General features: G+C 41.3%; 2 protein-coding genes across 2 annotated transcripts in view; one reads left to right on the plus strand and one right to left on the minus strand.

Moving 5' to 3' along the window:
* The first annotated feature begins 340 nt into the window (after positions 1–340).
* SYCE3 (synaptonemal complex central element protein 3) lies at positions 341–1,678 on the plus strand. Its single transcript, XM_010004120.1, has 2 exons — positions 341–449; positions 1,527–1,678. The coding sequence occupies exons 1-2, from the start codon at positions 341–343 to the stop codon at positions 1,676–1,678; spliced, it is 261 nt and encodes an 86-aa protein (XP_010002422.1).
* A 7,509-nt stretch (positions 1,679–9,187) lies between these two features.
* The window catches only part of YBX3 (Y box binding protein 3), a 25,741-nt gene continuing 8,117 nt past the window's right edge, over positions 9,188–26,811 (minus strand). The window contains exons 4-9 of the mRNA XM_010004146.1: positions 25,311–25,400; positions 25,019–25,141; positions 16,300–16,394; positions 10,879–11,050; positions 10,132–10,233; positions 9,188–9,706 (exon numbers count right to left, since the gene is read on the minus strand). Coding sequence (XP_010002448.1) covers positions 10,168–10,233; positions 10,879–11,050; positions 16,300–16,394; positions 25,019–25,141; positions 25,311–25,400 — 546 coding nt within the window. The 3' untranslated portion in view covers positions 9,188–9,706; positions 10,132–10,167. The remainder of the gene's footprint in view (positions 9,707–10,131; positions 10,234–10,878; positions 11,051–16,299; positions 16,395–25,018; positions 25,142–25,310; positions 25,401–26,811) is intronic.

Genomic DNA, 26,811 nt, shown 5'->3' on the forward strand with positions numbered 1-26,811 from the left:
TGAAGACAACTGTAACAGGATAACAGATACCATTTTCTAATGGTGTTTGACACAGTGAGCTTTGTTGTGACTGATACCAAAACCTTTATTTGCCACAAAACCAGCATATTTGAGTGCAATTCTTTCTACTTAAATTAATATTAAAATAGATTGAAAACAGTATGCAGAACACAGGTGATGACCAGTAACTTAATGGTCAGATTCCTAATGAATTCACCTGTAAATTAAATATTTATATTTTTTAGAGTTTTGTAACAATTTATGACAATGTTACTTTCAACTGTGAAGATCAACTCACTTCAAAGTAAAATGAAGTATGAAATTGCTGTTTTCCTTGTAGATGGCTGAATCAGAACCTCAGGAAGAAAGCTATGATGACATGGTAAAGATGGTGGAGGACCTAAACAGGAACTTGGAAAAAGTTCTAGAGGAAATGGAAAAACTAACAGGTACAAGTCTTCATTAAGAATGATAGGATTTGTCTACTGGAGTGAAGCACTGAAGGTTTATTATTTACATTTATTGCTGTGAACTTCTATGTGATAGAAATATAAGTGGAAACAATCACCATCAACTACTGACCCAATGTTCCTAATTGAATCTAGAAGTAATCTAGAAGTTTCAGATGGCTCAGAATTGAAAATTAGTAGCTCATGGATGCTCATTTCAGAGTGGTGGTTGAAAACAAATACTTCTAAGGTATTTAATGTACAGTGATTAAAACCTAGCATGTAAGATGAGATTTAATTCTGAAAAATGCTGGGATACATAGTACTTTTTAGGTCAGTATGTGACGTTTGATTTTTCAGCTACATTAAAGACTCCTCTGCAAATTTAGTCTTAGTCTTGTATGTGTGGAGAGAACTGCCTGTTCCTCTCCATATTCTCTAACAATTCCATCAGAAACTGGGCAGCTAACAAGAAAAGATGGCAATTGTTAATTAAACTATTTGTAACTAGACACCGTAACAGTCAATTTGACCTTTAAAGGTCCCTTCCAACTCAGTGCATTCTATTATTTTATTTATGGCAAAACGAAAGGGAAAGCATTAAATAACTGCTAAAATTATTTGCTCTGCTTTATCAGCTAACCATTATTTCTAAGTCAATGCCATTATTTAGATGGTTGTCTTTGATATTACTCTCTCACCTAACACAAACCTCCTGACTGTAACTGGTGTTGAGAGAGGAATCTTTGCTTCATTTCCTTTAAAACAGTCTGTTGCACCTTTCTTTTGATTACTTTGTTTGTTGTAATTTTTAGGTAAAAGTATCTAACTCTCTTTTGTAATATACATCATTCCACTTTGAAGTATTCTGAGATATTGATAAACAACTAATACCAAACAGTCTTTTATTTAATCTTAAGTATTACTGTAGGCAGTTTCCACTTTATTTTACTGCAGGCCATCTCTGACATAAGATCTGAACTGAGAACAATCCATGTCTTATATTTGCTTATTGAGTCAGATGTTGCTTTTATTTAGCCAAAATTCCTGGCTTAGCAGTATGTGTTGGGTTTGTAGTGCAGGCAACCTGGATGGCATATGACATGGTAATCATACGTACCAACCCTGACCTGACCAGCTCCATGAGGCGTTTGGAAGATGCCTTCCTGAATTGCAAAGAAGAGATGGAGAAGAAATGGGAAGAGGTGGTAGGTGAATCTAAAGGATGAAGAGCAAAAAACAAAAAATAAATTTAATTCAGTCATGCTGGCAGAACTACATCCTTTGGAAAATCACTTCAGTCTTTTTATTTTCCTGCCCTGGAGGTTTCACAGACACTGGAAAATGGATTTGCTTTCATCTTACTAAGAACTACTTATGTGTATACATCCATGGAAGTACTTTAATGAGATTACATATATATTTATATTGTAGAAGGTAAAAGGTAATAACGTGTCTATTTTTATTATGCTTATCAGTAGCCCTTGTAGTGTGTGTGTGAATAGACAACTTACATGCTTTCTGTGCCTTTCTTCCAGAAAGACCATACTCACTTCATCACCCATCTATGTGGAAGGAATCCTTATGACACATGAGCAAATGGGAGGGTGGGGTGCGAGGGGCAGGTACATCACAGTGGTATTACATCAGCACATGCTGTCTAAGGAAAACTAAAGAACTACTTTTTTTTTTTCCAAATAAAAAACAGGTGAAATTCCACATTTTCATTTCCTTGGACTGCTTTCCCCAGAAAGGTTGTTTTTTTCAAACCTTGTGAAGGTAGCATGCCTCATTTAAGACAAAATTCTTTACCATTCTAGGCTGCAGTGTGTGTGGTGTAGTCTGTGGGATTGCTGCAGAAATCCAGTTAACCACATTATAAAACCTGTATCTCTTCGTTATGTTCCTACTGCACAAGATTTAAAAAAGGAAGACAAGAAAAAAAGATTCCTTCTCTTTTGTAGTCAAATGTGGATTGAGAGCACCACCTTGTGGCTTGCTGTTAATGAATTAATTATTACTTTATCTGAGACAGAAGTCAGAGCACGTTTTAAGAAGGAACTTCCCTTTCATTAAGATCAGTCTCTTTCAACTACAAAGTAAGCAGCATATAGCAAGTGAGAAAATCTCTATCTCCTTGGAAGAGGCATTTAATGATTTAAATCACATCTCAATGTTCTGTCAAAAGTTTGCTGAATTTTTGACTAGTTAAACTCTGAGACTGCTTCAATTTCAAAAGGTGAAAATATGATAATAATTTAACAACCCCACCTCCCGCGCTTTTTTTGTTGTTGTTGTTTGTTTGTTGTATTGCTACCAAGTGTTTCTAGAGCCACAAATTATTACAAACGTAAACTTTGAATTCTGCTCTTGACTTTCCAGTGGGCAGGTCTTCATTCCAGCCAAGGTAGAATGAAGTGGCAGAGCAGCACAAGGAAACCAATTAAGTGCAAGTTAATCCTCTCATTTTGAATGGAACATCCTCACTTTGGTACCTCTGACTACATTGTCTTTATTTGTTAATTTGGTATTGAAAACTAAATTGTTCAAAGAAGCACTAGATTTAACAGCTTGTGTAGGAATGTACTGCATTTTGTGATCTTTGTGTGAACTTTTAGCCACAGAGTGCTAAGTACAAGATTGTAGATTTTCCAGAAAGCTCAGTTTTCACTTAGACCAAGTGGCCAATGTTAAAAAAAAAAAAAAAAAGTGTTTTTTTTTAATCCAGGTATCCCACTGAGAATAGAGAATATTGCTCAAAACCAACTTACTAAAAAAATGTCTTTTAATTAATTGGGACATTCAGTGATGATGTATAATTTTTTGTGAAGCTGAACCCCATTTCCTGTAATTGGAAGGCTACAATACACAAGTCTGTAAGAATATTTTATTTCTCCAGAGTGAAGGGCCACGATCAAAGAGAGGAGCTGTAAGGAAAGGAACCATCTGCTAACATTTTTTTTCAGTCCTCAAGTCTGATCACTTTACACCTTCTCCTTTCCAAATTTTTGAAAGTGGTAGGGTTTTTTTTGTTGTTGTTTTTCTTTCTGTAAAACCACTGAGGCAGAAGGCATGAGAGCACCATCAACAGAAAGCATTAAGAGCACCGTAATTTTCTCCTCACTGAAAAAGCAGAAAAATTATAGGCTCTAACCATCGTACACCAACTTAGCTTCAAGTACAGATGCTTACACTGAGATACCAGGTCACCCCACTTTGAAGGAACAGAATGAGTTTGCAGGAGAGGTGATGGGAATACCTGTGAATATGTGTCATCTCTACCACCCTTTTTCTTTCTCCTGGCAGTATGTAACTACAAGCCACTAACAGTGATGAGCTGTGAGGACAGAAGTTGGGAAGAAAGAACTGACAGTTGCAACTTGGGGCACAGCTTGTTCTCTGGGTGACCAGACTAGGTCTATCTCTTTCTCCCCAGCTGTGTGACAAGAGAAAAGCTAGGGACATGCACCTGTGTAGGAACAGCACACATTCCTTGAAAAACTATACGGTTCTTATTTCAGGTTGTTTAGGCTGCTTGTCTTATTTATTACATTGAGCATCAGCTTGTGGGGATTGTGAGCTTTGCTTTATGCGTCTCCACATCTACCACTGGTCTGGTTTTGGCTGGGCGAGAGTTAGGTTTCTTCATAATAGCTGGTATGAGGTTGTGTTTTGGATTTGTGCTGAAAACAGTGTTGATAACACAGGGATGTTTTAGTTACTGCTGAGCAGTGCTGACAGAGTCAAGGCCTTGTCTGCTTCTCTCAACACCTCACCAGCAAGTAGGCTGGGGGTGTAGAAGGAGCTAGGAGGGGGACACAGCTGAGACAGCTGACCCCAAATGACCAAAGGGATATTTCACACAATATGACAATATGCCAAGCATAGAAAGCTGAGGGAAGAAGAAGAAAAGGGAGGATGGTTTGAGTAATGGCATTTGTCTTCCCAAATAACTGCTACACATGATAGAGCCTTGTTTTCCTGGAGCTGGCTGAACACCTGCCTGCCCATGGGAAGCAGTCAGTGAATTCCATTATTTGCTTTGCTTGTGCACGTGGCTTTTGTTTTACTTATTAAACTGTTTTTATCTCAACCCATGAGTTTTCTCGCTTTTTACCTTTCTGAGAAAGAAGTGGCTGTGTGGGGTGTAGTTGCCAGCTGGGTTTAAACCACAACAACCAGATTTCAGCCCAGCTAGATGTTTTAGACTTGCAGCAGAAACCAGGTAGCTCACAATGAAACACCTTGATTTCATGTCACAGGGGTATGCAACACAAATTTTCAGCAAAAAGTATGTGGAGCAACAGCCCCATATAGTGCTCACAATAATTTATCACTATAATCTGGATTGCTGGGTTGACATCTCTTGAGCTAAAAGGCCAATCATGCAGCCCCCCATATAACGATGGCTGAAAAGTGTGCCCTTCTCTCCAGTGTAAAACAACTGAGGAAGTGCTGTGGACATTTCACAAGTCCACTCAGACATCTCATTTCTTGTCAGAACACGGCCTAAAGCTTTGTTTAAAATATTTATTTCATTTAATACTAGCACTTTCCAGTTCCTGATTGTTACAGCCCCAGTTCAGGTTACCTCAGGAAGGCTCAAAAAGAGAATCCATACTAGCTGTTTTACTTGTTGGCATAAACAGCTTCAAAATTCTAGTCCAGCATCTACAACAGCTCTATTTACACATACTAGTATTAATGTTCTTTTTGCTGGCATTCTTTGTAGAGGAGCCAACAGCTTGTTGAGAACCAAGGAGGTGAACAACATTCCTTCTGAGTCAGTCATTTCCTCCAGGGCAAGGACAGTATCACCTAGGCATTACCAGCATGAAAGCAGCAGGGCCTTTTCTGCATACATTCTATTAATACTGTTGGGTTTTTTTTTAACTAGCACCACCACCTCTTTGCTTCAGCACCACTGTAAAATGCATTTACATTTTTTCAAAGGAAACAGTAGGATATTTTCTTGTTTTTCTGTTTCCATTAAACTATTGTGTACCTTACCTCATTTTCTCTAAGTGCTCTGGGGTTTGGATCACTGGAACACAAACGTACGCAATAAGGTAACAAAGTTTTGAGGAGACACGTATTTTCAAGGAAGGGCAAGATTTAGAGGCCATTAAAAACTGTTAAGAGCACACGGACAAAAATGTATTATGGAAGGGAAAATAATTGGGCTAGACCTTTTAGGCCTCTGGTAACAAAACAAGACTATTACAGGTACACTGTACAAAGCATGTTTTTATTCTTACCCTCTAACTGCTGTTATCTAATATGTTATAGCAGCAGAAGTTTGACCTCAGCTTGAGATACAGCTAAAGTTGAGTTTTATGCTGACAAGCTGCTCATATGGCTAAAACTGTGTTGGATCTTCACACATTTAACCCACACCCCAAATCTTTTGATAACAGATCTCTTTGAGTACTACAAACACATACTTTCCAATCATGCCTAGAAATACAGTCAAAACAGTTCCTTACTAATTCCAAGGACATGTGGTCCTATAAGTCAGTTTTCAAGTCAAAACTCCAGACTGACAGCCAACCATGCATTTTGACAGCAATCAAGAAATATGATGAAACTCTGAACTCTGCGACAACCTTCTGTAGGTCTTTCTTATCACATTTTAAAACCTTAGGATATCAGAATTATTAATCTCAGCAGCTGGTGGTATTAAGTCATGAGGATCAATTTTCTGCTCAGGACATCACTGTCTAGATCTAAGACTCAAAATCTAATCACAGCTGCATTGTTCGGCTATTGTTAACTGCACAAAATGAAAAGTTCAAGCTGCCACTTGCTCAATGTGGCCTCCAAAACTTCCTCTCCTTTATGCTGACCTAACATTACAACTCTTGCTGTCCAGGCCACATGCAAGTTCATCCTAGTATTCTATGGCAAATTCTCAAGCATGTGCCCTTGCAGCAAATATGTATGCATATGTATGTACACAGCTCACCCTAAGGGCTGTGGAATCAAGTTCTATATAGCACAAGCTTTATATCCAGTTTCTCCCACAGCAGCAGAAAGCGTGTTTCACTTCCCAGGCATTTGTTACACCTGTACACAGTCCTCCCATAGAAGTGGGTGGGAAGGGCTGCACAAGGATACATGATTGGTCAATGCAGAAGTTTACAGGATACATATTTCTCTAAATCAGTGAATATATTGTCATTGCCAGACTATTACATTTAAATGAAACAATGCACAGATGAAGGCCTACATAACTTCTTTCCTTCTTCATCTTCCTCAAAGGAACACAAGCCACAGAGAATATTTTTGTGGCTAAGTAACAGTAGACCTTCACAAGCAAAAAGCCCGGTTACTGTCAGGCAGAGTAATACAAAAACACTCTTAAATGATTAGACTATAAAAGTGTAATCCACTCTAATGGTAAGCCATTATAAGTGCCTATGAAAGGGAAGAAGACTGGAATAAGAGAATTAACATAGCACAAAAACAATGGCACCAAGTAGGTATGAAAGCACGTTAACTACTTTGCGAATTCAAAATCCTTCTGGCTAAGCATCTTTTAAGAAAATAAAACACAACATAAACTCATCTGAAGTTTTGCTTGAGGCAAATAACTCATAGCCTTATTTACAAGCATACAAGCATCAGAGTCACCACGAGAACTAACCCTCATTAAGGAGCACCAGTTTTGTGTTTCTGCAGCTAACAAGGAAACGAGTAAGGGAATAAGACATCTAAAACTTAAGACACCTAAAACATAACTTTAGTAAGCACTTTAGGCTTGCTAGAGTTGAGCCTCTTTTCATAAGCAGAAATTCAGGGATTAGGGAGGTTGTCTGAGTCACAAGCTTCCGTTTTATGCAAAGATTCTTCTTAACACAAAGGACTGAAATAACATTTAAAAACTAGACTAGGACACTACTTGCATCTCTCCTCAATTTCTCTTTTCATAAAATAAAGATAACTGGTGATTTGTTAAACTGGTTCAAATCTGACCTTCACTTCTGCTGAGAAAAAAAAAAACAACAAACCTGGCCTGTCAAATCACACTAAGAAAAATCACTTGCTTTTGAACAACTGAAAGCAGTTGAAGTATTTTTAGGACAAATTCTGCAGTAATGTTTCAGTATTTATGAATCTCCCACATCTGTTTATATTACAGTGAAACTGCCAACTTCACCCCAATCTGCCTGAAGTAAGTTTAGTTCTGAACAAAACTACATTCTACTAAGGATTACCCTGCTTAAGAATTTGCAAAAGGTGCATTACTTCCATTTTCCTCACCTTATTAAATTTTGTTCTGTGTCAAAACAGCCATATTCTTCATTTTCCAATGGAAGACATTAGAATACCATTGTATCCATTTCAGTCTTTCACAGTCTACAGCTTACCAAACTCAGTATCACAGAAATCCTTGAATTAATACTTTTGGAACTGCTGGGTAAGCAATCTAGTGATGCAATGGCATGTTACTGTACACGAGCTTGCAGGGAATGCAGAAGCATTCTTCTTCCTCAACCAAGACTGTAGTTCTCAATTCACATTTCATTAAGAGTTCCTAATTTATTGCAAAAGCAAGCAGGCAATCCCCAATGCAGTCAGCTGTGGGCAGCACAACTCATGCATCACTAAACCTGTCCCTGCCCTCTAAAGGCAAAAGCAACAAACAGGGTGCAAGGGCCAATTCTCACCTCCCCAGAAGCTGGAAGCAAAGTGCTTTGGAGCACTATTAGTTATCCCCTATGCTCCCCCTACTTCTCATTTCCTCAAAAGTAATGTGAGAAAATATGCTTCCAGAGAACCTCATGATTTTTACTTATTAATAGCATGCAAGAACATGGAAACTACAGGAGACAAGGACAATGTATCTGCTAAGAATCTCTCTACTCTCATTTAATCCTACATGTGTGCAATTAGTGTTGCTCCAGACCAAGCTGGTTGATACAAAGTCATATTCAGTCAAGGCTTGGTAAAGACTGCATCATAAGAACAGAGAGATGTGCTTTAATGAAGCAAATATACTACCTATGGCTTGGGTAACAGCAACTGCAAGAGAGGAACATGAGAAATGTTGGACTACAGAATGAGGGCCACAAGATAGGTGAAGAAATATTCAACACCCATTTCAACAGCTAGAAGCAGAGTGTTAACACTTGCAAGACATCCAAATTTTAGGGAGGAACATTAGAAATAGAAACACATTAGTAAGGCAGTTAAATAATTTGCTGATTAACACAAGATGGAAGAGGTACAAAGATTTTACTGTTTTGAAGTAAGGAAAAGTGGAGAGGCTAATAAAATACACTGCCATTATTTGGAACAGAAGCTTGAATAAAGCAGCAGCTACTAAACCCACTTATTTTCCAGCAGAGGAATCTCAAATCTCAGACTCTACTGTTTTCAGAATACAAAAGCCCAGCAAACAGATTGGGGAAAATAATACCCCACAACCCAGACCAAATCCCCCAAACTCCTGCCACAATATGATACCAGAAAAACGCAACCATTTACAACATTTGAGCCAAAAAAGCAGAAAGCGCAGTGTAGGCTATGGCTCTGTTGTGTAATCTCTTTGCAGAAGTTGTTTTAGATTGAAGTAGATCCACCTAACCTAGCCATGTCCTTGCACATGTACCATCAAGCATGGTTAGACACATCCACCACATACTAGAGAGGCAGCTCTTGTTTTCACATATAAACACTGAAGAAGCAAAATGAATTATTTTAAAGGTAAATAAGAACAGACATTAAGACGGAACTTTTTTGGCAGTTGAAATAAGTTTTATTTGTGAGGAACGTCACCCATGCTGCACAGGTTCAAATAGATCTTACCAAGGAAAGTAGAATTTTCTCCTCCCCTTGTCCTGCAGTGAACAGGACTGGCACAGAAAAAACTCATCACACCTGGGAGGTTTAGCACCAACATCCAATAAAAAAAAAATTTATTTCAATTTCAGCTCTTTGGTTGGGCTTTTTTCCCTTTTCAGTTTGATACCAAAAGAAAAATTGAAAGATCCAATACTAGGAAATAGTGAAATTAAGGGAAAAAAAAAAAATAACGCCACAGTTGCTTTTGAAACTGGGGAGGTTGCTCTTTCTGAATCTTGCTCTTTTTCTCTTTTCATGTATCCATCTTGCAGGCGTTCCCTGGATCTCAGCAGCTGGTAAATTTATTTTTTAAGTTCTGATGTTTCAAATCTTTGTTCTCATCATCATTGTTGACAATTTATTGCTTGAATGTTTCTTTGGTGTTACTTTTGAGTTGTATTTTAGGACACCTGTTAAAGTGGCAAATATAAAAAAATGCAGTTTAAGTTTCACTTTCCTGTTGAAGAGGCAGGATGTGAGGTGGAAAGGGAGTTATGACAGACAGAATAAGCACGATGGGCTTATCCTGTCTGGAAGCTGAGAGTACAGTAGTTTCCTAAAGCAAAACATTACTAACTCATCAACAGATGCTATTGCTATATAAAACAGACAGATCTTCCTGAAAAATCAGATTAATATATCAAAATTTACTTTGTGACAAATACAGACACAGAGGAGAGAAAGAAGCAGCAGCAAGCAGTTCCTTAGTTTGGCTATACAGCATTCAGAAATTACCACAAATACCTAGCCATACATAAGGGAACATGGCCAGAGTCAAAGTCCTAGAAGTATACACTGCTTCAGCTTGAGAACAGGAACTCTCTCTATTCCTTACCTGAAGGATGGTTAAAGGTGCCTGGGGAGCCGGACATTACTCCGCACCACTCTGCTCGGTCACTGGAGCAGGAGTTTCAGCAGGTGTTTCAGTCACCTTTGTCTGAGACACAATAAACCTTTATTATAAGCAAACGCTGTCCTCTAGACCCTTCCTCTGTTCAGTGGTAGGCCAGCATAACACAGGTCAAAATTATCAAGTAAGATTAATCCTCGGATACTCTCTACAGGAAATACACTTAAGTTTAAGCATTACACATCAGATTCTGTCAGGGGACAACCTCAAGCAGATAAAGAATGAGAAAGTCCTTTCTCATTAAGGTAAAATCTGTGTTTACAAAAAGTTTCCTGAAATCATCCCGCTCAAGCAGTTCAAGAAATGGATCTGGAGCTTTCCAAATCATCTCTTATACTCCAATAAAGACAGAAGGTTTGAGGAAGCTGGAAAAGACAATTTCTCTCCACTTCAAAAACATTACTTACAGTCTGACCCCAATTAAGAACCATCTGGGAGCAGTCCCTATCCCACTGCTGGTTCCATTTAAGATAAGCTGCTCATTCTTAAAGAAGTCCCACAAGGAACAATGAAGCCAGCTACCTTCCACCATCAGCATTTTGGACTTGGCCATCAGACTCCCCCAGCACACCAACACCACTGCTGTTAAAACTCCCACAGGACAGAATGTCTTAAGCATTTGCCCTGTGGAAAAGCCCTCTCTCTGCCACAGTGTGCAAGGAGCCTGCTTACCTCTTTCCCATCCTGAGCTGGAGCATTGGGTGGACGAGGCCGACGCCGGTAGTTGTATGGGCGCCTATAGCCCCGCCGCAGCGACTGCTGACTCATGGCATTTGCCTCATGATGGTTCTCCTTGTTTTCAGCCTCTCCAGCCACTGGGGCAGGGCGCGGGCGCGGGGGCCCTCTGAAGGGAAGAAATGTGTGTTAAGCAGGACAGAATCTCAAGAAGGTTAAACAACTACAGTTTTAGCCCAGAAAAAACCCTCTTTAACCAAGTACTATCTGTATTTTGAATGCTGCCAAGCCATCTCTTTGGAGTTCAGCTCCAATATAGTTGGAAGGGAAAGACCCATTTCATTGGATTAGGCAAGCAACCTGGATGTCTCTTCACTGCTGAAGCTACAGCAGCATATTCTACTGTCTGCCCTAAAAGAAGGAGGTAGTTAGCCCATCTGAATTGCTGGCTAGAACAAACAAACAGTAGTGGTAACACTGACTTTGCCAAGTTAGCCTTGAACTAGCTATATACCAGTCCCACCCTATTAATCATGTGCTCCCTGGGAATTGCAATTCCACCTGTGAACCACTTCTGGATATCCCCTTTTTTACTTATGTTGTCCCTCCTGAGCACGTATTTCAGTCAGCCAAGCTGGACCTAATTAATGCTAACATGTTAACGACACAGGGACATCTCCAAGATTGGTTATTCAACTGATGATGGAAGCTTTTGGCTTGGAACTGCAATATATGGTTACACCTCAAATGTGTGAATCCATGCTACAGTCTACAGCTTCCTCAAGGTGGGCAGTGGAGGAGGAATGCTGATCTCTCTCTGGTGACCAGCAATGAGAGAATGGACTCAAGCAGACTTAGGGGAAGTGAGATTGGACATCAGGAAAAGGTTCTGCACTGAGAAGGTAGTCAGTCACTGGAATACGCTCTCCAAGGAAGTGGTCACAGCACCAAGCCTGTCAAGAGTTCAAGGAGCATCTGGACAGTGCTCTTAGTCATATGGTCTAGTTTTAGGCAGTCCTGTGAGGAGCAGGAGCAGAGAGTTGGACTCAATAATCCTTATGGGTCCCTTCCAACTTGAGATATCCTATGATTCTAAAAGCTATCAAGCCCATGTTCCAGAAGTATGAAAGAGCATTTAATGTTTCCAGTATAAAGTATGTTTATGAATTGTCAAAACACAGCCAAAAGTGATGACCAAGTCACAAGTATCTAGCCCCAAAAGCCAATTCAGTTTTTCCAAAGGAATCTAACATTAAAGCACTAGTGCATGTAAAAGCAAGCAATACTTACCTGTTGACAGAAGCATTCTGCATTTACATTATACTGCTTTTACAGGAAAAATGTATCAGAAATGCATAAATTTCCATTAGCTATGGGCAAATTATCCAGCTTCTGATTCACCCATATGGCATGCAGTGGCTCAGGTGCCTCACTGTACTTGGTGTGGTTGCTATTCCTGACTGCCTAATGCTAATGAAGACTTTCAGGGATAAAATCTATTCATCTCAGATCCTCAGAAGCAGGATCATCAGTATTACCCCAGTTTCCACAGTCCTGGATAACAGAGCCAATGTTAAACACAAATACTCATTAATAAAAAAGCAGAGAGTAGAGGTGGAAGGCTCATGATTCTAAATATAGCATCCAGAAAGCAGTTTATTTTGCATGGAGCAGGTACCCATTACAACTAAGGACAATCCTGTGATTCCTGTGAAATCCAGCTTCTTGTTGCTCTTGTGCTAAATAACCTCTTGTTGTTTGTTTTTGAACATGCACACATGTAAAAAAGTAGGAATTACATCCATTTTATAGTTCACCTTTCTAAATAATGTTGGAGCTTGACCTCATAAGCTAGTTGATACAAGGACAAGAAGAGGAGCAAGTGAGTGAACATTGGGTTTACAATTCAAGTCCTTGAGAGCAGAATCCAAAATGCTTTATGAAGAACACTAGTGAAAAGTAATCCAGTGTTTTATTTAACCTGCCACACATTCTCCAAGATAAAACAAGTCACAAGTCAAGAATCTGAATTAGCTTTTCCACTTAAAGGAATTCAATTTAAAAAAAACAAAACAGTGAGGCAACATCTCAAAATATATGACAATAAGAGGTTGAGTATTTCACACAGATATTTTTAACTGCACCGAATTCTTGAGCTATATCATTGTTCCATCAGTGTAGAGACTGGAAGCTGGAGTGATGTCAGAACTATGATTGGGAAATTAAGAAAACAATCCTACACTGGCCACTTTAAGGGATGACTAATACAGATGACTCAGCAACTTACTCCACATAGCTCACTGGAAAGCATCAGCGTTCATGTGAACTCCAAGATCCCTTTACTAAGAGCCTAAGAATGAGGGTCCACTTATCCCAGTTCTGTGGACCCCTAGGGAAAAGTAAGGACAATGAAACCTACTCCCCAAATAGCCTCCCGGCCTCCAATTACTTTCCACACTAGGGATTTCCCAAGCCTGATAGGCAAACATTGTTTATAGGTATCACAATGGTGATCTCTACCTATCTGACAGTCTCTCTAAGCTCATACAAGCTTTTATCATCACTAACACCCGTGGCAAAAAGCTCCAACAATCTGCTGTATGATTAACAACCAGTCAAGTCAGCAACCTGGATGTGAGTCAGCAGTGCATCACTTGCAATAAAGGCAAACTGCATCCTGGGCTGTACCCACAGAGGCATTACTAGCAGAGAGAGATAAATGAACATGCCCTTATTAGGCTGCACATGGAGTCCTATCACCAGTTCTGGTCCCCAGAATACAAGAGTGAGGCAGGCAGACTGTATACAGTCTAGAGGTCCATGATGATCAAGGGGTTAGAGAACCTATCCCATGAGGAGAAACAGAGGGAGTTAGGTCTTTGCTTCCTGGAGAAGAGAAATCCTAGAGGCAAACTCACAGTATTCCACTACTTAAAGGACAGCTACAAAGAGGGCAAAGGTTCTCTCTTCACAAGGAGCCACACTGAGAAGACAAGGGTCAACAAGTATGAGTTGCATCAGATATTTTTTTTTAAAATATATAAGATTTACAGTGAGAACAATCATTTAATGGAATAACTTCCCCATGACTGTGGTAGAGTCCTCATCACTGAATGTTTTCAAGATGTGACTAGACAGGGTGCTAGATAATCTCACCTAGGTTCCCTTTCATAGAATCATAGAATCATAGAATCATAGAATCTTAGGGGCTGGAAGGGACCTCGAGAGATCATCTAGTCCAACCCCCCTGCCAGAGCAGGGTCACCTAGAGTACATCACACAGGAACTCATCCAGGTGGGTTTTGAATGTCTCCAGTGAGGGAGACTCCACAACCTCCCTGGGCAGTCTGTTCCAGTGCTCTGTCACTCTTACAGTAAAAAAATTTTTTCGGATATTCACCTTGAACCTCCTATGCTCCAATTTACACCCATTACCCCTTGTCCTATCACTGGTCATCACTGAGAAAAGCCTAACTCCATCTCCCTGACACTCACCCCTTACATATTTGTAAACATTGATGAGGTCACCCCTCAGTCTCCTTTTCTCCAAGCTAAAGAGACCCAGCTCCCTCAGCCTTTCCTCATAAGGGAGATGTTCCACTCCCCTAATCATCTTCGTAGCTCTGCGCTGGACTCTTTCGAGCAGTTCCCTGTCCTTTTTGAACTGAGGGGCCCAGAACTGGACACAATACTCCAGATGTGGCCTCACCAATGCAGAATAGAGGGGGAGGAGAACCTCTCTTGACCTACTAACCACACCCTTTCTAATGCACCCCAGGATGCCATTGGCCTTCTTGGCCACAAGGGCACATTGCTGGCTCATGGTCATCCTCCTGTCTACCAGGACCCCCAGGTCTCTTTCACCTACACTACTCTCCAGCAGTTCAGCCCCCAACCTGTACTGGGACATGGTGTTGTTCTTCCCCAAATGTAAAACTCTGCACTTCCCCTTGTTGAATTTCATCATGTTTCTCCCCGCCCAATCAATTCTCCAACCTAAGTCTCTCTGAATGGCAGCACAGCCTTCTGGTGTGTCAGCCACTCCTCCCAGCTTAGTGTCATCAGCAAACTTGCTGAGGGTACATTCTATACCCTCATTTCCCATTAAAAGTTCTTCCCATGAAGAGGAGGTCACTTCCAACCTGGGCTGTTCTATGATTCTGTGAACCTCCCTTTGTTTTTCAGCAAGTCTCCCACCTCTTTGTGTGAGGGCTCCTCATAGTATAATCAGTTTTTACTGAGCAGTAGGCTTTCCTCTGCACCTTCAAGTAACACCAGTGCATAGAACCAAGCCTGAGAGACACACAGGACTGAGCTGGATGCACACAAGTTAATAGTCCAGTGCTTAGCTACCAACTACTGTCCCAATGAAAAATTATGAAGAAGCCTACCTCTCCAGATGGTGGATCTAGCTGTCCCAGAATAAGTGGGATTTGGAGTCATTACTTATTGAGGAAAGCATAGGAGTTCAGATGGCTGGACAAACCAGGAGGACATTTTGACTTTTATTGTATCCCTTGTGTATTTTGGCATGTAAAGGGTACAAGAGTGGGGGGCCACTGCCCATGGCACACCTTGCTGCCCACCCAGTGCCCTACCCCACAGGGCAGGCAGAAGGAACCCCCCAAACAGAAGCCACACAGACACAAGCCCCCTCCTCCCATTCCAGACAGCAAGGAGGTGGCATCATCCCATCAAGCAGCAAAGAACTAGGGCTGTGTGTCACAGGGATGGAGACAGTGAGGACAATTCCTATAGAAACAAATATCCTCACGCCCCCTGGGCCCCCTTCACTCATGTCCACAGGGGCTACAGCCCCCAGTCTACTTGTCAGGGAACTCTTGCCCCCCTGTGTATCACTGTAGAGAGGTCATTAAGGGATAAGCAGGGAAAGACCAGGCAGGAGAAGAACCAACCTTATGTTTAATAAGGCCAAGTGCTGGGTCCTGAAGTTGGGTCACAACAGCTCCATGCCATGCTACAGGCTTGGGGCAGAGCAGCTGGAAAGCTGCCCAGCAGAAAAGGACCTGGGAGTGCTGGTTGACAGCTGGCTGGACATGAGCCAGCATGCCAGGCTGTGTGGCCTGGAGCACAGGGAGCATGGAACGGAGATGGGACCTCCACCACACTCCCACAGCTCACCCCCCAACCTGTGCATCAGTCACCTGGAGGGCCTTGGGCAGTGGGACCCTCAGCTTACTTCAGGATACTGCTCAACTGAAGCACATTAAACAACTTCTACAGTTGTTTCCTTAGTCCTGCGGCTCACCTTTCTCCTAGTATTTGAAACACTTCTCACTGTCCCTTCCATTTGCACACACATTAATGCTAGGGAATACAGCTTTCTGCTCTTAACGAAGCCTCTGTAGATCACACAAACATCCAAATGTAATGATAAGCAAAGGAAATAGTACAAACCTGCGATAGCGGGGACGATAGGTAGGATTCCTATGGACTTGTTGATTAAGTTGTCCTCCTTCTGTGACCCCATCCTTGATTTCTCCCTCAATGCCCTACAACCAAAAGAAAACAGAAAACAGAGTCAAAGAGGAAGTGCCATCTTATTTTGCAGACAGTATATTAACTATAAACCCACAAGTTCAAAAACAGTGTATTAGTATAGTAACACCAGCATATTATTTTAAAAGAAGCAGATACTACAAAAGCTTTCATTTAGGCAAAGAGTAGAACAGAACAAGAGACAGTAATGATGCCCTTCCTCACAGTGACAGACTAAGCAGCTACCTGACAATGCCTCCTCTCTGACTGCCAACAAAGGCAGAAAACCTGACAGTTCTCTCACGCACATGAGAGTGCACTTCAAGACATAACAACATTGTGAGGGGTAAACATGTTAGAGAGGCAGCTATTGATCAGGACACTTTAAAATCTGGAGAGCTAACTGAAACACATCACACTGTAACTTCTCTTATACTACTAGCATCATTCTACACAAAGCCCCATTCCACAGTGAACTCCCACTAAAACAAGGAATTTAAAGACAGAGTGTTTGAAATTAAGTTAACAGTTTTTCTACACAACCTTTTAAACATTTCAGAGTGTCTATCTTTCCCTTCTAGCTGTATTTCAGTTTGCTGTTTTCTTTTAGTTTGTTGTTTAGTTCTTCCTTTTTATTTTAAAATGCCATACATCCGTAATGTGTTTTATAAAAAGTTACATTACAAACCATTCCCTACCATTATTATACTATTATTCCCTTTCAAAGAAGGAATTAAACAAGAGATGAACTTCCGTTTCCAGATCTTCTGGATCTGATCCAGCAGGAAACAAAAGATCCTTCTTCCTGCCAGCCTACAAGAGTCTACATTAAATACAACAGGTCTACTTCCAAATCCACACAGCTATTTCTAATAGAATCATACAATTGTAGAACATATTTGGTTGGAAGGGACCTCTAAAGGTCATCTGGTCCACCTCCCTACAATAAGCAGGGACATTTAGATCAGGTTGCTCAGAGCCCCATCAAGCCTGAACTTGAATGTCTCCGGGGATAGGGCCTCCACCACCTCTTTAGGGAACCTGTTCAACTGATCCACCACCTTCACATTAAATAACTTTTCTAGCTTAAAACCATTACCCCTTGTCCTGTCGTTACATGCTCTTGTGAACAGGTCTTCCCCACCCTTCTTATAGCCCCATTTTAGGTATTGGAAGGTTGCTATAAGGTCCCCCCAGTCTTCTCTTCTTCAGGCTGAAGAACTCTAACTCCCTCAGCCTGTCCTCATTAGGGAGTTGCTCCAGCCCTGTGATTCTTTTTGCAGCCCTCCTCTGGACACAGTCCAACAGGTTTACATCTTTCTTGTGTTGAGGGCTCTAGAGCTGGACGCAGTACTCCAGGTGAGGTCTCATCGGGGCAGAATCACCTCTCTCAATCTGCTGGCCACACTTCTTTTGATGCAGCCCAGGATGCAGTTGGACTTCTGGGCTGCAACTGCACATTAGTGTCTCATGTCCACCTTTTGATCCACTAGCCCCCCAGCTCTTTTTCCACAGGGCTACTCTCCAGCATGTCTTCCCCCAGCCAGTACTCATATCTCTGGCTGTCCTGGATCAGGTGCAGGACACTGGATGTCATCCTGTCCCTCTAGCATATTTACCATACCACCCAACTCAGTGTCATCAGCAAACTTGCTGAAGGTGCACTTGATCCCACTGTCTGTGTCATTAATGAAGATACTAAACAGCACTGGTCCCAGTATGGACTCCTGTGGGACACCACTTGTCACCATTTTCCATCTGGACACTGAGGCGTTGGCCACTACCCTCTGCATGTGACCATCCACCCAATTCCTTATCCACTGAACAATCCACCCATCAAACCCGTATCTCTTCAACATAGAGAGAAGGATTTTGTGGGGGACTATGTGAAAGGCCTTGCAGAAGTCCAGAGAGATGACATCCTGAGGTCTTCCCTTGTCCACTGATGCAGTCACTCCATTGCAGAAAGCCACTGGATTGGTCAGGCAGGATTTGCCCCTAGTAAAGCTGGGCTGACTGTCCTGAATCACCTCCCTGTCCTTCATGTGCCTTAGCATGTCTCCTAGGAGGATCTCTTTCATGATCTTCCCATGCATAGAGGCAAGGCTGACAGGTCGGTAGTTCCCCTGAGTCCTCCTCTCTTTTAAAAAATGGGTGTAATATTTCCTTTCTTCCAGTCACTAGGGACTTCACCCAACTGCCACAATTTTTCAAGTATCATGAAGAGTGGCTTGGCAACTGCATCAACCAATTCCTTCAGGACTCTGGGGTGCATCTCATCAGATCCCATGGACTTGTATATGTTCAAGTTCCTCAGCTGGTCATAAACCTTGACTTTGCTTATGGTGGGAGGGACTTTGGCTCCTTGGTCTCCATCTTGTGGGCCATCAACTTGAGAGCAGTGAGAGAGGTTACTGGTGAGGACTGAGGCAAGAAAGTTGTTGAGAATCTCAGCCTTCTCCTCATCTGTTGTTACTAGTTCACCACCGTTGCTCATCAGGGGGGTACGCTTTAACTTTCCTTTTCTGGTTTACATACCTGTAGAAGCCCTTCTTGTTTTTCTTCACATCCCTTGCCAAGTTCACCTCCAGCTGTGCCTTGGCCATATCCCTACAAAACTGGGCAATGTCCTTATACTCTTCCCAAGATACCTGTCCCCACTTCTACTGCCTATGTAGCTCCATCTTGCCTTTTAGTTTGACCAGCAGGTCTCAACTCAGCCATGCTGGTCCTCTTCCCTTCCTTACTTGATTTCTTGCACCTGGGGATTGAGACCTCTTGAGCTCTATGCACCTGAGCTGGAAGTTTGTTTTCCTAAAATTTAACTATCACCATCCCATTTTGCTGTATTTAACTGGTAATCTCAGGTAACTGCCTGGGCAGCGAAATTTCTTTAGCTAAAATAAAATGAGGATTAACACTTGGAAAGGCTGGAGCACTGTAGGTTGAAACAAGAAATCTTAGAGAATTTAATTAACCTCAGTGACAAAACTGGACAATCTTCTCCTCTTACCACAATAAAATACTCTCCAAACGCATTAATAATTCCAAGCATTCTTTGTAGCTTTTCCAGGTTTCCAGAAAGCACAGGAACATGGCCTAAAGGCAAGTGGAGTATTTCACATGCGGCACATGGAAATAGCTATACCAGCTATCCTTAACAATATGACAGGATCAGCTGCTGAGGCGAGTAGAGAGACACCAGAATTCAATTTTAAAATCCACAATAAAAAAATTACACTTCCAAGTTTGGGACAGCAGTATACTACTAAAATCTACTTTGCAATACTTACCTTTTCTGTTTGTATCAAGACGCTTTGTACTACGTAACTTCACAGCTTAAAAAAACTGTGATAACTAAAGTGTCTCAGAGTAGTAGGGCAAGAAATAGCACTGCCAGTATTGTGTGGCTGAAGTGACTCAGATGTTTTGGGATTTGCTTTGTGTGGAGCAAGGACCCAGTACTGCTTCTGCTCTCACTCTTCCTCACACGAGGACTGGCAAAGCACAGAAACAGTAGAGAGAAGCAATATGTAAAGGGAAGAGAGAATGCAGAAGTAAAACAAGCCTGAACATGTTCCAGAATAATAATAATTTCTCTTCCCTGGGACTTCTGAGCAAGCACACATTGAATCAGTGTTCAGTTCTAGTACTGCAATGCCAGAAATACAGAACCACGAAGGCCTAGTAGGTCTCATCTGAGGGACAATGTGCCAGAACCTAACACAGCATTCACCAACCTAATTGTAGAGAGGGGTACACAACAGTATTTTTAGGTCAGCCAAAGCTTTCCTTTCCTTGAGAATCAGCATCACTTTCACAGCTCTTTAAAAGGTATTAAATTTCTACATGCTTTTAATGGCACAGCCCAAGCCCACTCCTCCCTAACAAGTGCTGCATTGGAATTTTAGATAAAAGACTCCATCTCTTGTAGTGACAGAAAGAAAGACTAAACTTGATGAAGCATTTCTCTAAAGCAATGCAAACGTTTTCCTGTTCATCTCAAACCAAATGTTGCTGTGTCAGTATTTTATATGGGTTTGGCTTAAACAATCAGTTGAAAACAAGGTAGTAAAACAACCGAATTGCTTAGCCCAGAAGCCCTGATAATTTCCTGCATCTTCTACAAGATCACAAAAATTCAGTAGTATCATTACAGTAGTATCACTGTCCATTGACCAGAAGAGAATTATGGCTCCAGAATAAAACAATGATGCTGTCAGAAGTCACTGAACAGATGCAATTTGACCAGAAAAAAGAACCTGAGCTTTAAGATCTTGTTTTAGTATACAGATAAGAATATTAGATTAATCTAATTAGAAAAGCTTTATTTGTGCTCTTAAAAGCACCACACCATGTCTAGTACACACACATGAACCTGTACACTTGCATCTGCCACAGGATCCTTTCAACTCAGTGTAATACCTTCTAATAAAATATTAGGTCATCCTGGAGGACTAAGGAATGAAGCTACCTTGCTCTACACTTTCCTCTAAAGAAAACCATAAGTAGGCAGGCTGTGATCCCCCATGAAGATACTGCACAGATTTCTCTTCATCCTAAAAATATGTAAAATCCTAATGCTGTTCCTCAAATAAAAGCTTTGTCAGCCTTAACTGTCACTGCAATGAGCTTTTTACCCATCTGCTTCCCCTAATTTCGTCTTCATTTGTACTTACATCTCTTCAGATGAGTCTTTAGCTTTTGAATCTTTTCAGGTGTCGTCTCAACAAGTAGTATCAGTCTACAAAACAGCTTCAAGCCATTTCACTTATTTTCAATTTCACTGATACAGAGGCTTCTTCTACTAGCAATGCACACAATATGTACAGAAGGACATAATTTGTTCTCAAAGTTATTCCATAATTCATTGTCTGTTCTAAAGTTCTGACTACAGTTCCACACCATGTCCATTTTTGCCACAATCCAGTAAGAACACAGCCTCTTCTCTGCAGTGGATGCAATTAAGAAATTTCTGCTATGAATGAGTACTTCTGCTTTCCACAGAACTCTCCATACAATCCAGAAACAGTTCCACTGGACTGGTTGAATACCTTAGATTCCTCAAAGTTATCTTCACCCTTGAAAAACTCACACTATGTCTTCAAAAACAGACCCAGTACATTAGGCACAGAGTACAGGCATGTTTGAACTAGCAAGGCAAACAAAGGACAACATCTTTAGTTTGCCTAAAACCATGCCAGTGAGGAAACAGAAATCAACTCTTGCTCTGCTGTAAGGCTAGACTGGAATTGCTAATTGATATCAATTAAAAGTTCTTGAAACCTAGAAGGCCATCAAGTCAAAAGTCACCTCAACAAATTAAATCTTTTAAAAAAAATATTTCACAAGCCCCAGTAAATATAGAGTTGATGATAAGGGCAGCTAACCTCTGGGAAAACCATTCACCTCTGCAGCCTAGTAGATCTTCAAGCATAGCAGGGTACACTCAAACCTTTTCCTTCAGGTGTGCAGCAACAGCTACCTGCACCTGAGAAAACACCCTTTCAGCAAATGCAGCCCAAGAGTGCCATACCACCAGTAGCTAAAACTTGTCTCAGGAATATCTTGCAAGACAGTTAGCCAGAAACACTTCCTCAAATAGAGAGGCACAATCTTTAATGCACCTGTTGATGGGGCCACACAGAATAGCATATACATACTGCTATGGCTCACAGGCATTGCTGCCTTTCTTGCTGCTTTACAAACATGGGAATGGAAGGGGAAAGAGGAGGCCTTAACAGAATCATCCTGGTTGGAAGTGACCTTGAAGATCATCAAGTCCCACCATAACCTAAATCCCCCTACCATAACCTAATCTACCTGTTCAGTGCTTAAATCATGTTGCTAAGCACTATATCTACACGTCTTTTAAATACTTCCAGGGATAGTGACTCTACCACCTCCCTGAGCAGCCTGTTCCACTGTCCAACCACTCTTTTGGTAAAGAAATTCTTTCCAATATCTAGTCTAAACCTCCTCTGGTGCAGCAAACCATTTCCTCTCATCCTGTCATTATTCACTTGAGAGAAGAGACCAACTCCCACCTCCCTACAACCTCCTTTCAGGTAGCAATCAGGTCTCCCCTCAGCCTCCTCTTCTTCAAACTAAACAATCCCAGTTCCCTCAGCCTCTCCTAATAGTACTTATTCTCCAGACCATTCAGCAGCTTGGTAGGCGTTGTTGAAGGTAAAGGAAAGAAGCATCTTCCTAGATACAGCAGACATGCAGTTTCCATTTGAAGAATGTATTAACTGATGTGAATGAAAGATTTCCAACAGAAAATATTGGTAGCTTCAGATGATGATTCCCTCCACTCTCAATTGATCTATCAAAGCGAGCACACAGGGGATGACAAAATACCTGGACAAGTTTGAGTGGTTTCACTGACATACACACTAGGACAACTCCAGGGACAGTCTCTGCAAAGCCTTCCTTAAAGTCCTTAAAGCCTTCCAAGCTTTTACTTGTTCAAGTAACTAACAGGCAAGCAGGTAAGAACATCCAGCACAACTGGTTGCACCTGAAACTAGTGTAGAACATAAAAAAAGACCACAGCAACAAGCAGTAAGCTGAGCAGGCACAGCAGACCATCAACTTTGGCTGCACAAGGAACTTGTGGCTGCACTCAAGCATGAAAGGGAAATGTCTTAGACAAGTCTTACACATACAAGTCTCTAAGACTACAAAAGATACATCCAAGAGCACTGAAGGAGGTGGCCAGTGTCTCTGCCTAGCCAGTATCATCTTTGGAAGATCAAAGCAATTATTGATTTTACCTATTGGAGTGGCACGCTAAGGGAATGGTACTACAAGGTCTTCAACATCCTTGAATGAAACAGAATTTGCTCTTCATTTTAACAGATGATATAAAATCCAGAGATGCAGTCAATGCATTGATGGGAAGGCTTGACATTCAAACTCAACAAGCTACAGAGAAGGACCAACAACCCTCATGAACAATGGGAAGCTATGAACACCCAGGTTAATGTCCTTTTATAAATTATCATATGCAAGTTTTCAAGGCTCTAATTCTTCTCAATGATCCCAGAGAAAGAGCAGTATGTTTTAGGTTACTAAATGAGAGATGACTTCATAGGAAGTCAGACACCAGTCACATAACAGTTAAGGTCTGGTACCCACACCAAATCAGTCTGGGGACTCAGATCTAAGTAAGCCAAAGGCAAACAGTGTGGTATCACATTTTTTCCCTTGGTGTACATCTTCAAGTACCAAGATCCAAGTGTGTTACAGTGTCACATGCAAGCCAGATTTTTAGCTGCATGAGTACTCATTAAACAGCCAAGAAAACATGTCCCAGCATGAGTACCCCAAGATTGAATGTTCCTCATGTCCAAGCCAAGTCTCACATTATCACTCTTCAGGCAGAAAGAAATGGCTGCTTTCTATATTCAGCAGTACACGTGGTTGTCTAAGCCCTGCTTATGTTTGCTCATTTAAACACCAATAACACCAGGTAAAGCATTCACTCCCAGTAAAGACAGTTGAGGGAGATTTTAATCTCAGGAGAGCAAAAGGAAACAGAATCAATACTAGGATGTAGCTGGTGGATAAGCTAACAGGTAAGATTGGAAAGATCAAAAAGTTGAACTAAACCAAGCATCCTAGTTCTTTGCCACCTGATGTGAAAGCTGAAGCTGCAAACAGTAGCACCACAAAAACAAGAGACAATAATAAGCCATCAGTTACCAGTGCCAATTTCTAGCTGTCTCCAAGGGACTAAGAACAAACACCTTTCACTTATTCAAGGCTCATTGGTGCCCAGCAGGATTAAATGAAAGACCTCATGATAGCTAGTGTAAACAGCTAGGCTTTAAGGAAGGATTTGACAACACTTTGTCAACTCTGTAGGACAAGAAGACAATACAGTTATGTTGCTTGGGCAGAGACTTCCACCAGGGCTCTCATACTGGATAATTCACACATTTCTGCATGTGATGATCACAGACTCAACTGTTAAAGAAAAAAATAATCAAGCCTGGAGCATGTTCCATTTTTTTTATTGTTCCAGGCATCCAATTTAGCACAAGCATGATATGGATAGGAGTGGTAACTGCTAAAACTACAATCATGTACCTCATACTCACTTCTCTCTCTACTAAAGCTTGCAGATGTTATGAACAGTGGGACATGATTAGTTCAAAGAAAAACACACATTATCTTTATCCTGAATTGCTACAGGCAGAGGCCTACGAAGGGATGATACAGGGAGGACAAGCTTCTAAAAAAAATGTGCTTTTCCAAGTAACCCTTCTCAATTCTGGTTATATTACCTGAGGCAATATAAATACTTCCCTTTTCCTCAGGTAAAGGGCATGGTGAACCATTCCAGGTGTCTCACTCATTTGTGTTTACTCTTCAAACAGATAACTTTTACACCCAAAAATATGCTTCTAGGACATCCTAGGAAAGACAGGCCAAGAAGGGCACACAGGACATCAAAGCAAATATCAGTATCAACATCAATTATGTGCTGAAAGAACCCAGAAAATTACTGAAGAACTTAATCACTGACAGTTTACTAAATGCCAGTGTTGAACCTGTATGTCCCTCTGATGAGAGGATAGGAAGACTGCTGATACATTAGGATGACCACCACTAAAGAAATTAAACTTACACTTCGAGGAGGCCCACGGCGTCGGCCGAAGTAGCCACGTCGATAGCGGCGCCGGTCTGCAGCATAGCGGCTGCCTTCCACCGGGACTCCGTCGGGACCAGTGACATTAGCTGCTTCTGCACCCTAGAAGGCCAAAAGTCAGGATGACGTGAACAAAAAAAAACCCCACCAGCTACAGGGAGAACAGAAAAGAGGCTTTTTCCCCCCACCTACATCAGTTCTAAGCCACAGAGGTAGGTAGAGTGATGTTAACACTGTTGGAAAACACCCCTAAGTCTTGACAATCTCTTACCTTCTCTCCCTCAACCACATCAAATTCTACAGTCTCTCCATCACCAACACTGCGTAGGTATTTCCGTGGGTTGTTTTTCTTTATCGCTGTCTTTAAAGAAAGATATAGAAAAATATATTATTTCACTAATTATCTTACACACTCATAGCCCTGTAGATGAGCAAAGACAGTATGCTTCTGCTGCAACCCCAACTTGAAACACCACACAAAGGTGTGGCCTTATTCCATGGGCTCTCCAATACTCCACCAAGATTTACTCCTTTCTCAATACCTTCAAGTTTACAAATGAGGTGTTGCCTCAGGATAACTTCTTGTCCAGCCTACTAAACATCCAGATCATTACACACTTCTGTATGAGCAAAGTTCACAGCAAGTTTCATCTCCTGCAAGCTGTACCAAGGCAGCTGTAGCAGGGCAATCCACACCTCGGTCCTTAGGAGACCTGTAGACCATCTACAGAGAACTTAAGACCAGGAGGATTTTTGTAAGAAATGGCATTAACTATAAGGTATCATGGCAACTAATAGTAACTAAAAAATAATTACTGTAGCTCTGGTGGAAATTAAATAAGTATTTTGACTCAGCACTGTTAAAGGAGGCCCCCAAAAATCAGCTGAGTTTCTACAGAACCACAGGAATAGTACCATAACAATCACAGACAGAAACCCAAAGACACCTTTAATTATGTTTAATTTCAAGACCTTCCTCCACTCCAGACACATTCCACCCCCCGAGGCAGATAGATTGCTATTGCTCCCACCACCTCTAACTGACACAGTGCCCTAGATAGCATCTTGCATATAGCTTTGGATCAAACCCAGTTGAAAACCTCCTCAAACTTGCAGGAACAGTGAAACCTTGTGGAGCAATTTTCAGCCTGTCAGCTACAGATGTCTTTCACTCTGTGGAGTTCTAAGATTCCACAAAAGGCAGACAGCAAGACAAGCCTACTATCTGTTCATTAGGTACGGGTTCACAAACTGCAAGATGCCAGGGGAGGAAAAATCCAAACAAAAACAAAATATACACATTCTACAAGCCAAGCTAGGAACAAGGTTTTTGCTGAAGTTCTTAGATTATTAAAGATTAATATACTTTATTTTTCCTGGTATGGGCATCTTTTACTAGCACGAAGGAGACAGGTGTAAATCCAGTATACACACACAGAAATAAAGGGCACAAATCTGGCTTAGGAAATGGGATGCAGGTCAGAAACAGAAGCTATACCCACTATACCCACCTGCAGTTCAAGGAAAAAAAACAGGCACAATGAAGATCAGTTGTTCCCTGTGTGCAGCAACTACATTCATTCAGTCAACAGCCCCAAAATGCTTCCCACTGAAGAAAAGGTTCTAATCAGTTTAAAGCTGAGCTTGGAACAGTTTAGGAAAAGCATTTTCATTATGGCTGAATACAGTCCCCTCTGTGTTTCAGGCAATAGGCCAGCATGTCCTTTTAGCCCTACAACTTGTCACACCCTTCCCTGTATCCTATGGCATTC

Source organism: Chaetura pelagica, unplaced genomic scaffold (genome assembly GCF_000747805.2).
Source record: "Chaetura pelagica isolate M959 unplaced genomic scaffold, ChaPel_1.0 scaffold198, whole genome shotgun sequence".
NCBI lineage: Eukaryota > Metazoa > Chordata > Aves > Apodiformes > Apodidae > Chaetura > Chaetura pelagica.

Bases quoted from the DNA above. Each gene is read 5' to 3' on its own strand.
- SYCE3 (XM_010004120.1), top strand. From the start codon at position 341: ATGGCTGAATCAGAACCTCAGGAAGAAAGCTATGATGACATGGTAAAG. The intron at 450-1,526 runs GTACAAGTCTTC...TTGGGTTTGTAG, and splicing joins GGAAATGGAAAAACTAACAG to TGCAGGCAACCTGGATGGCA.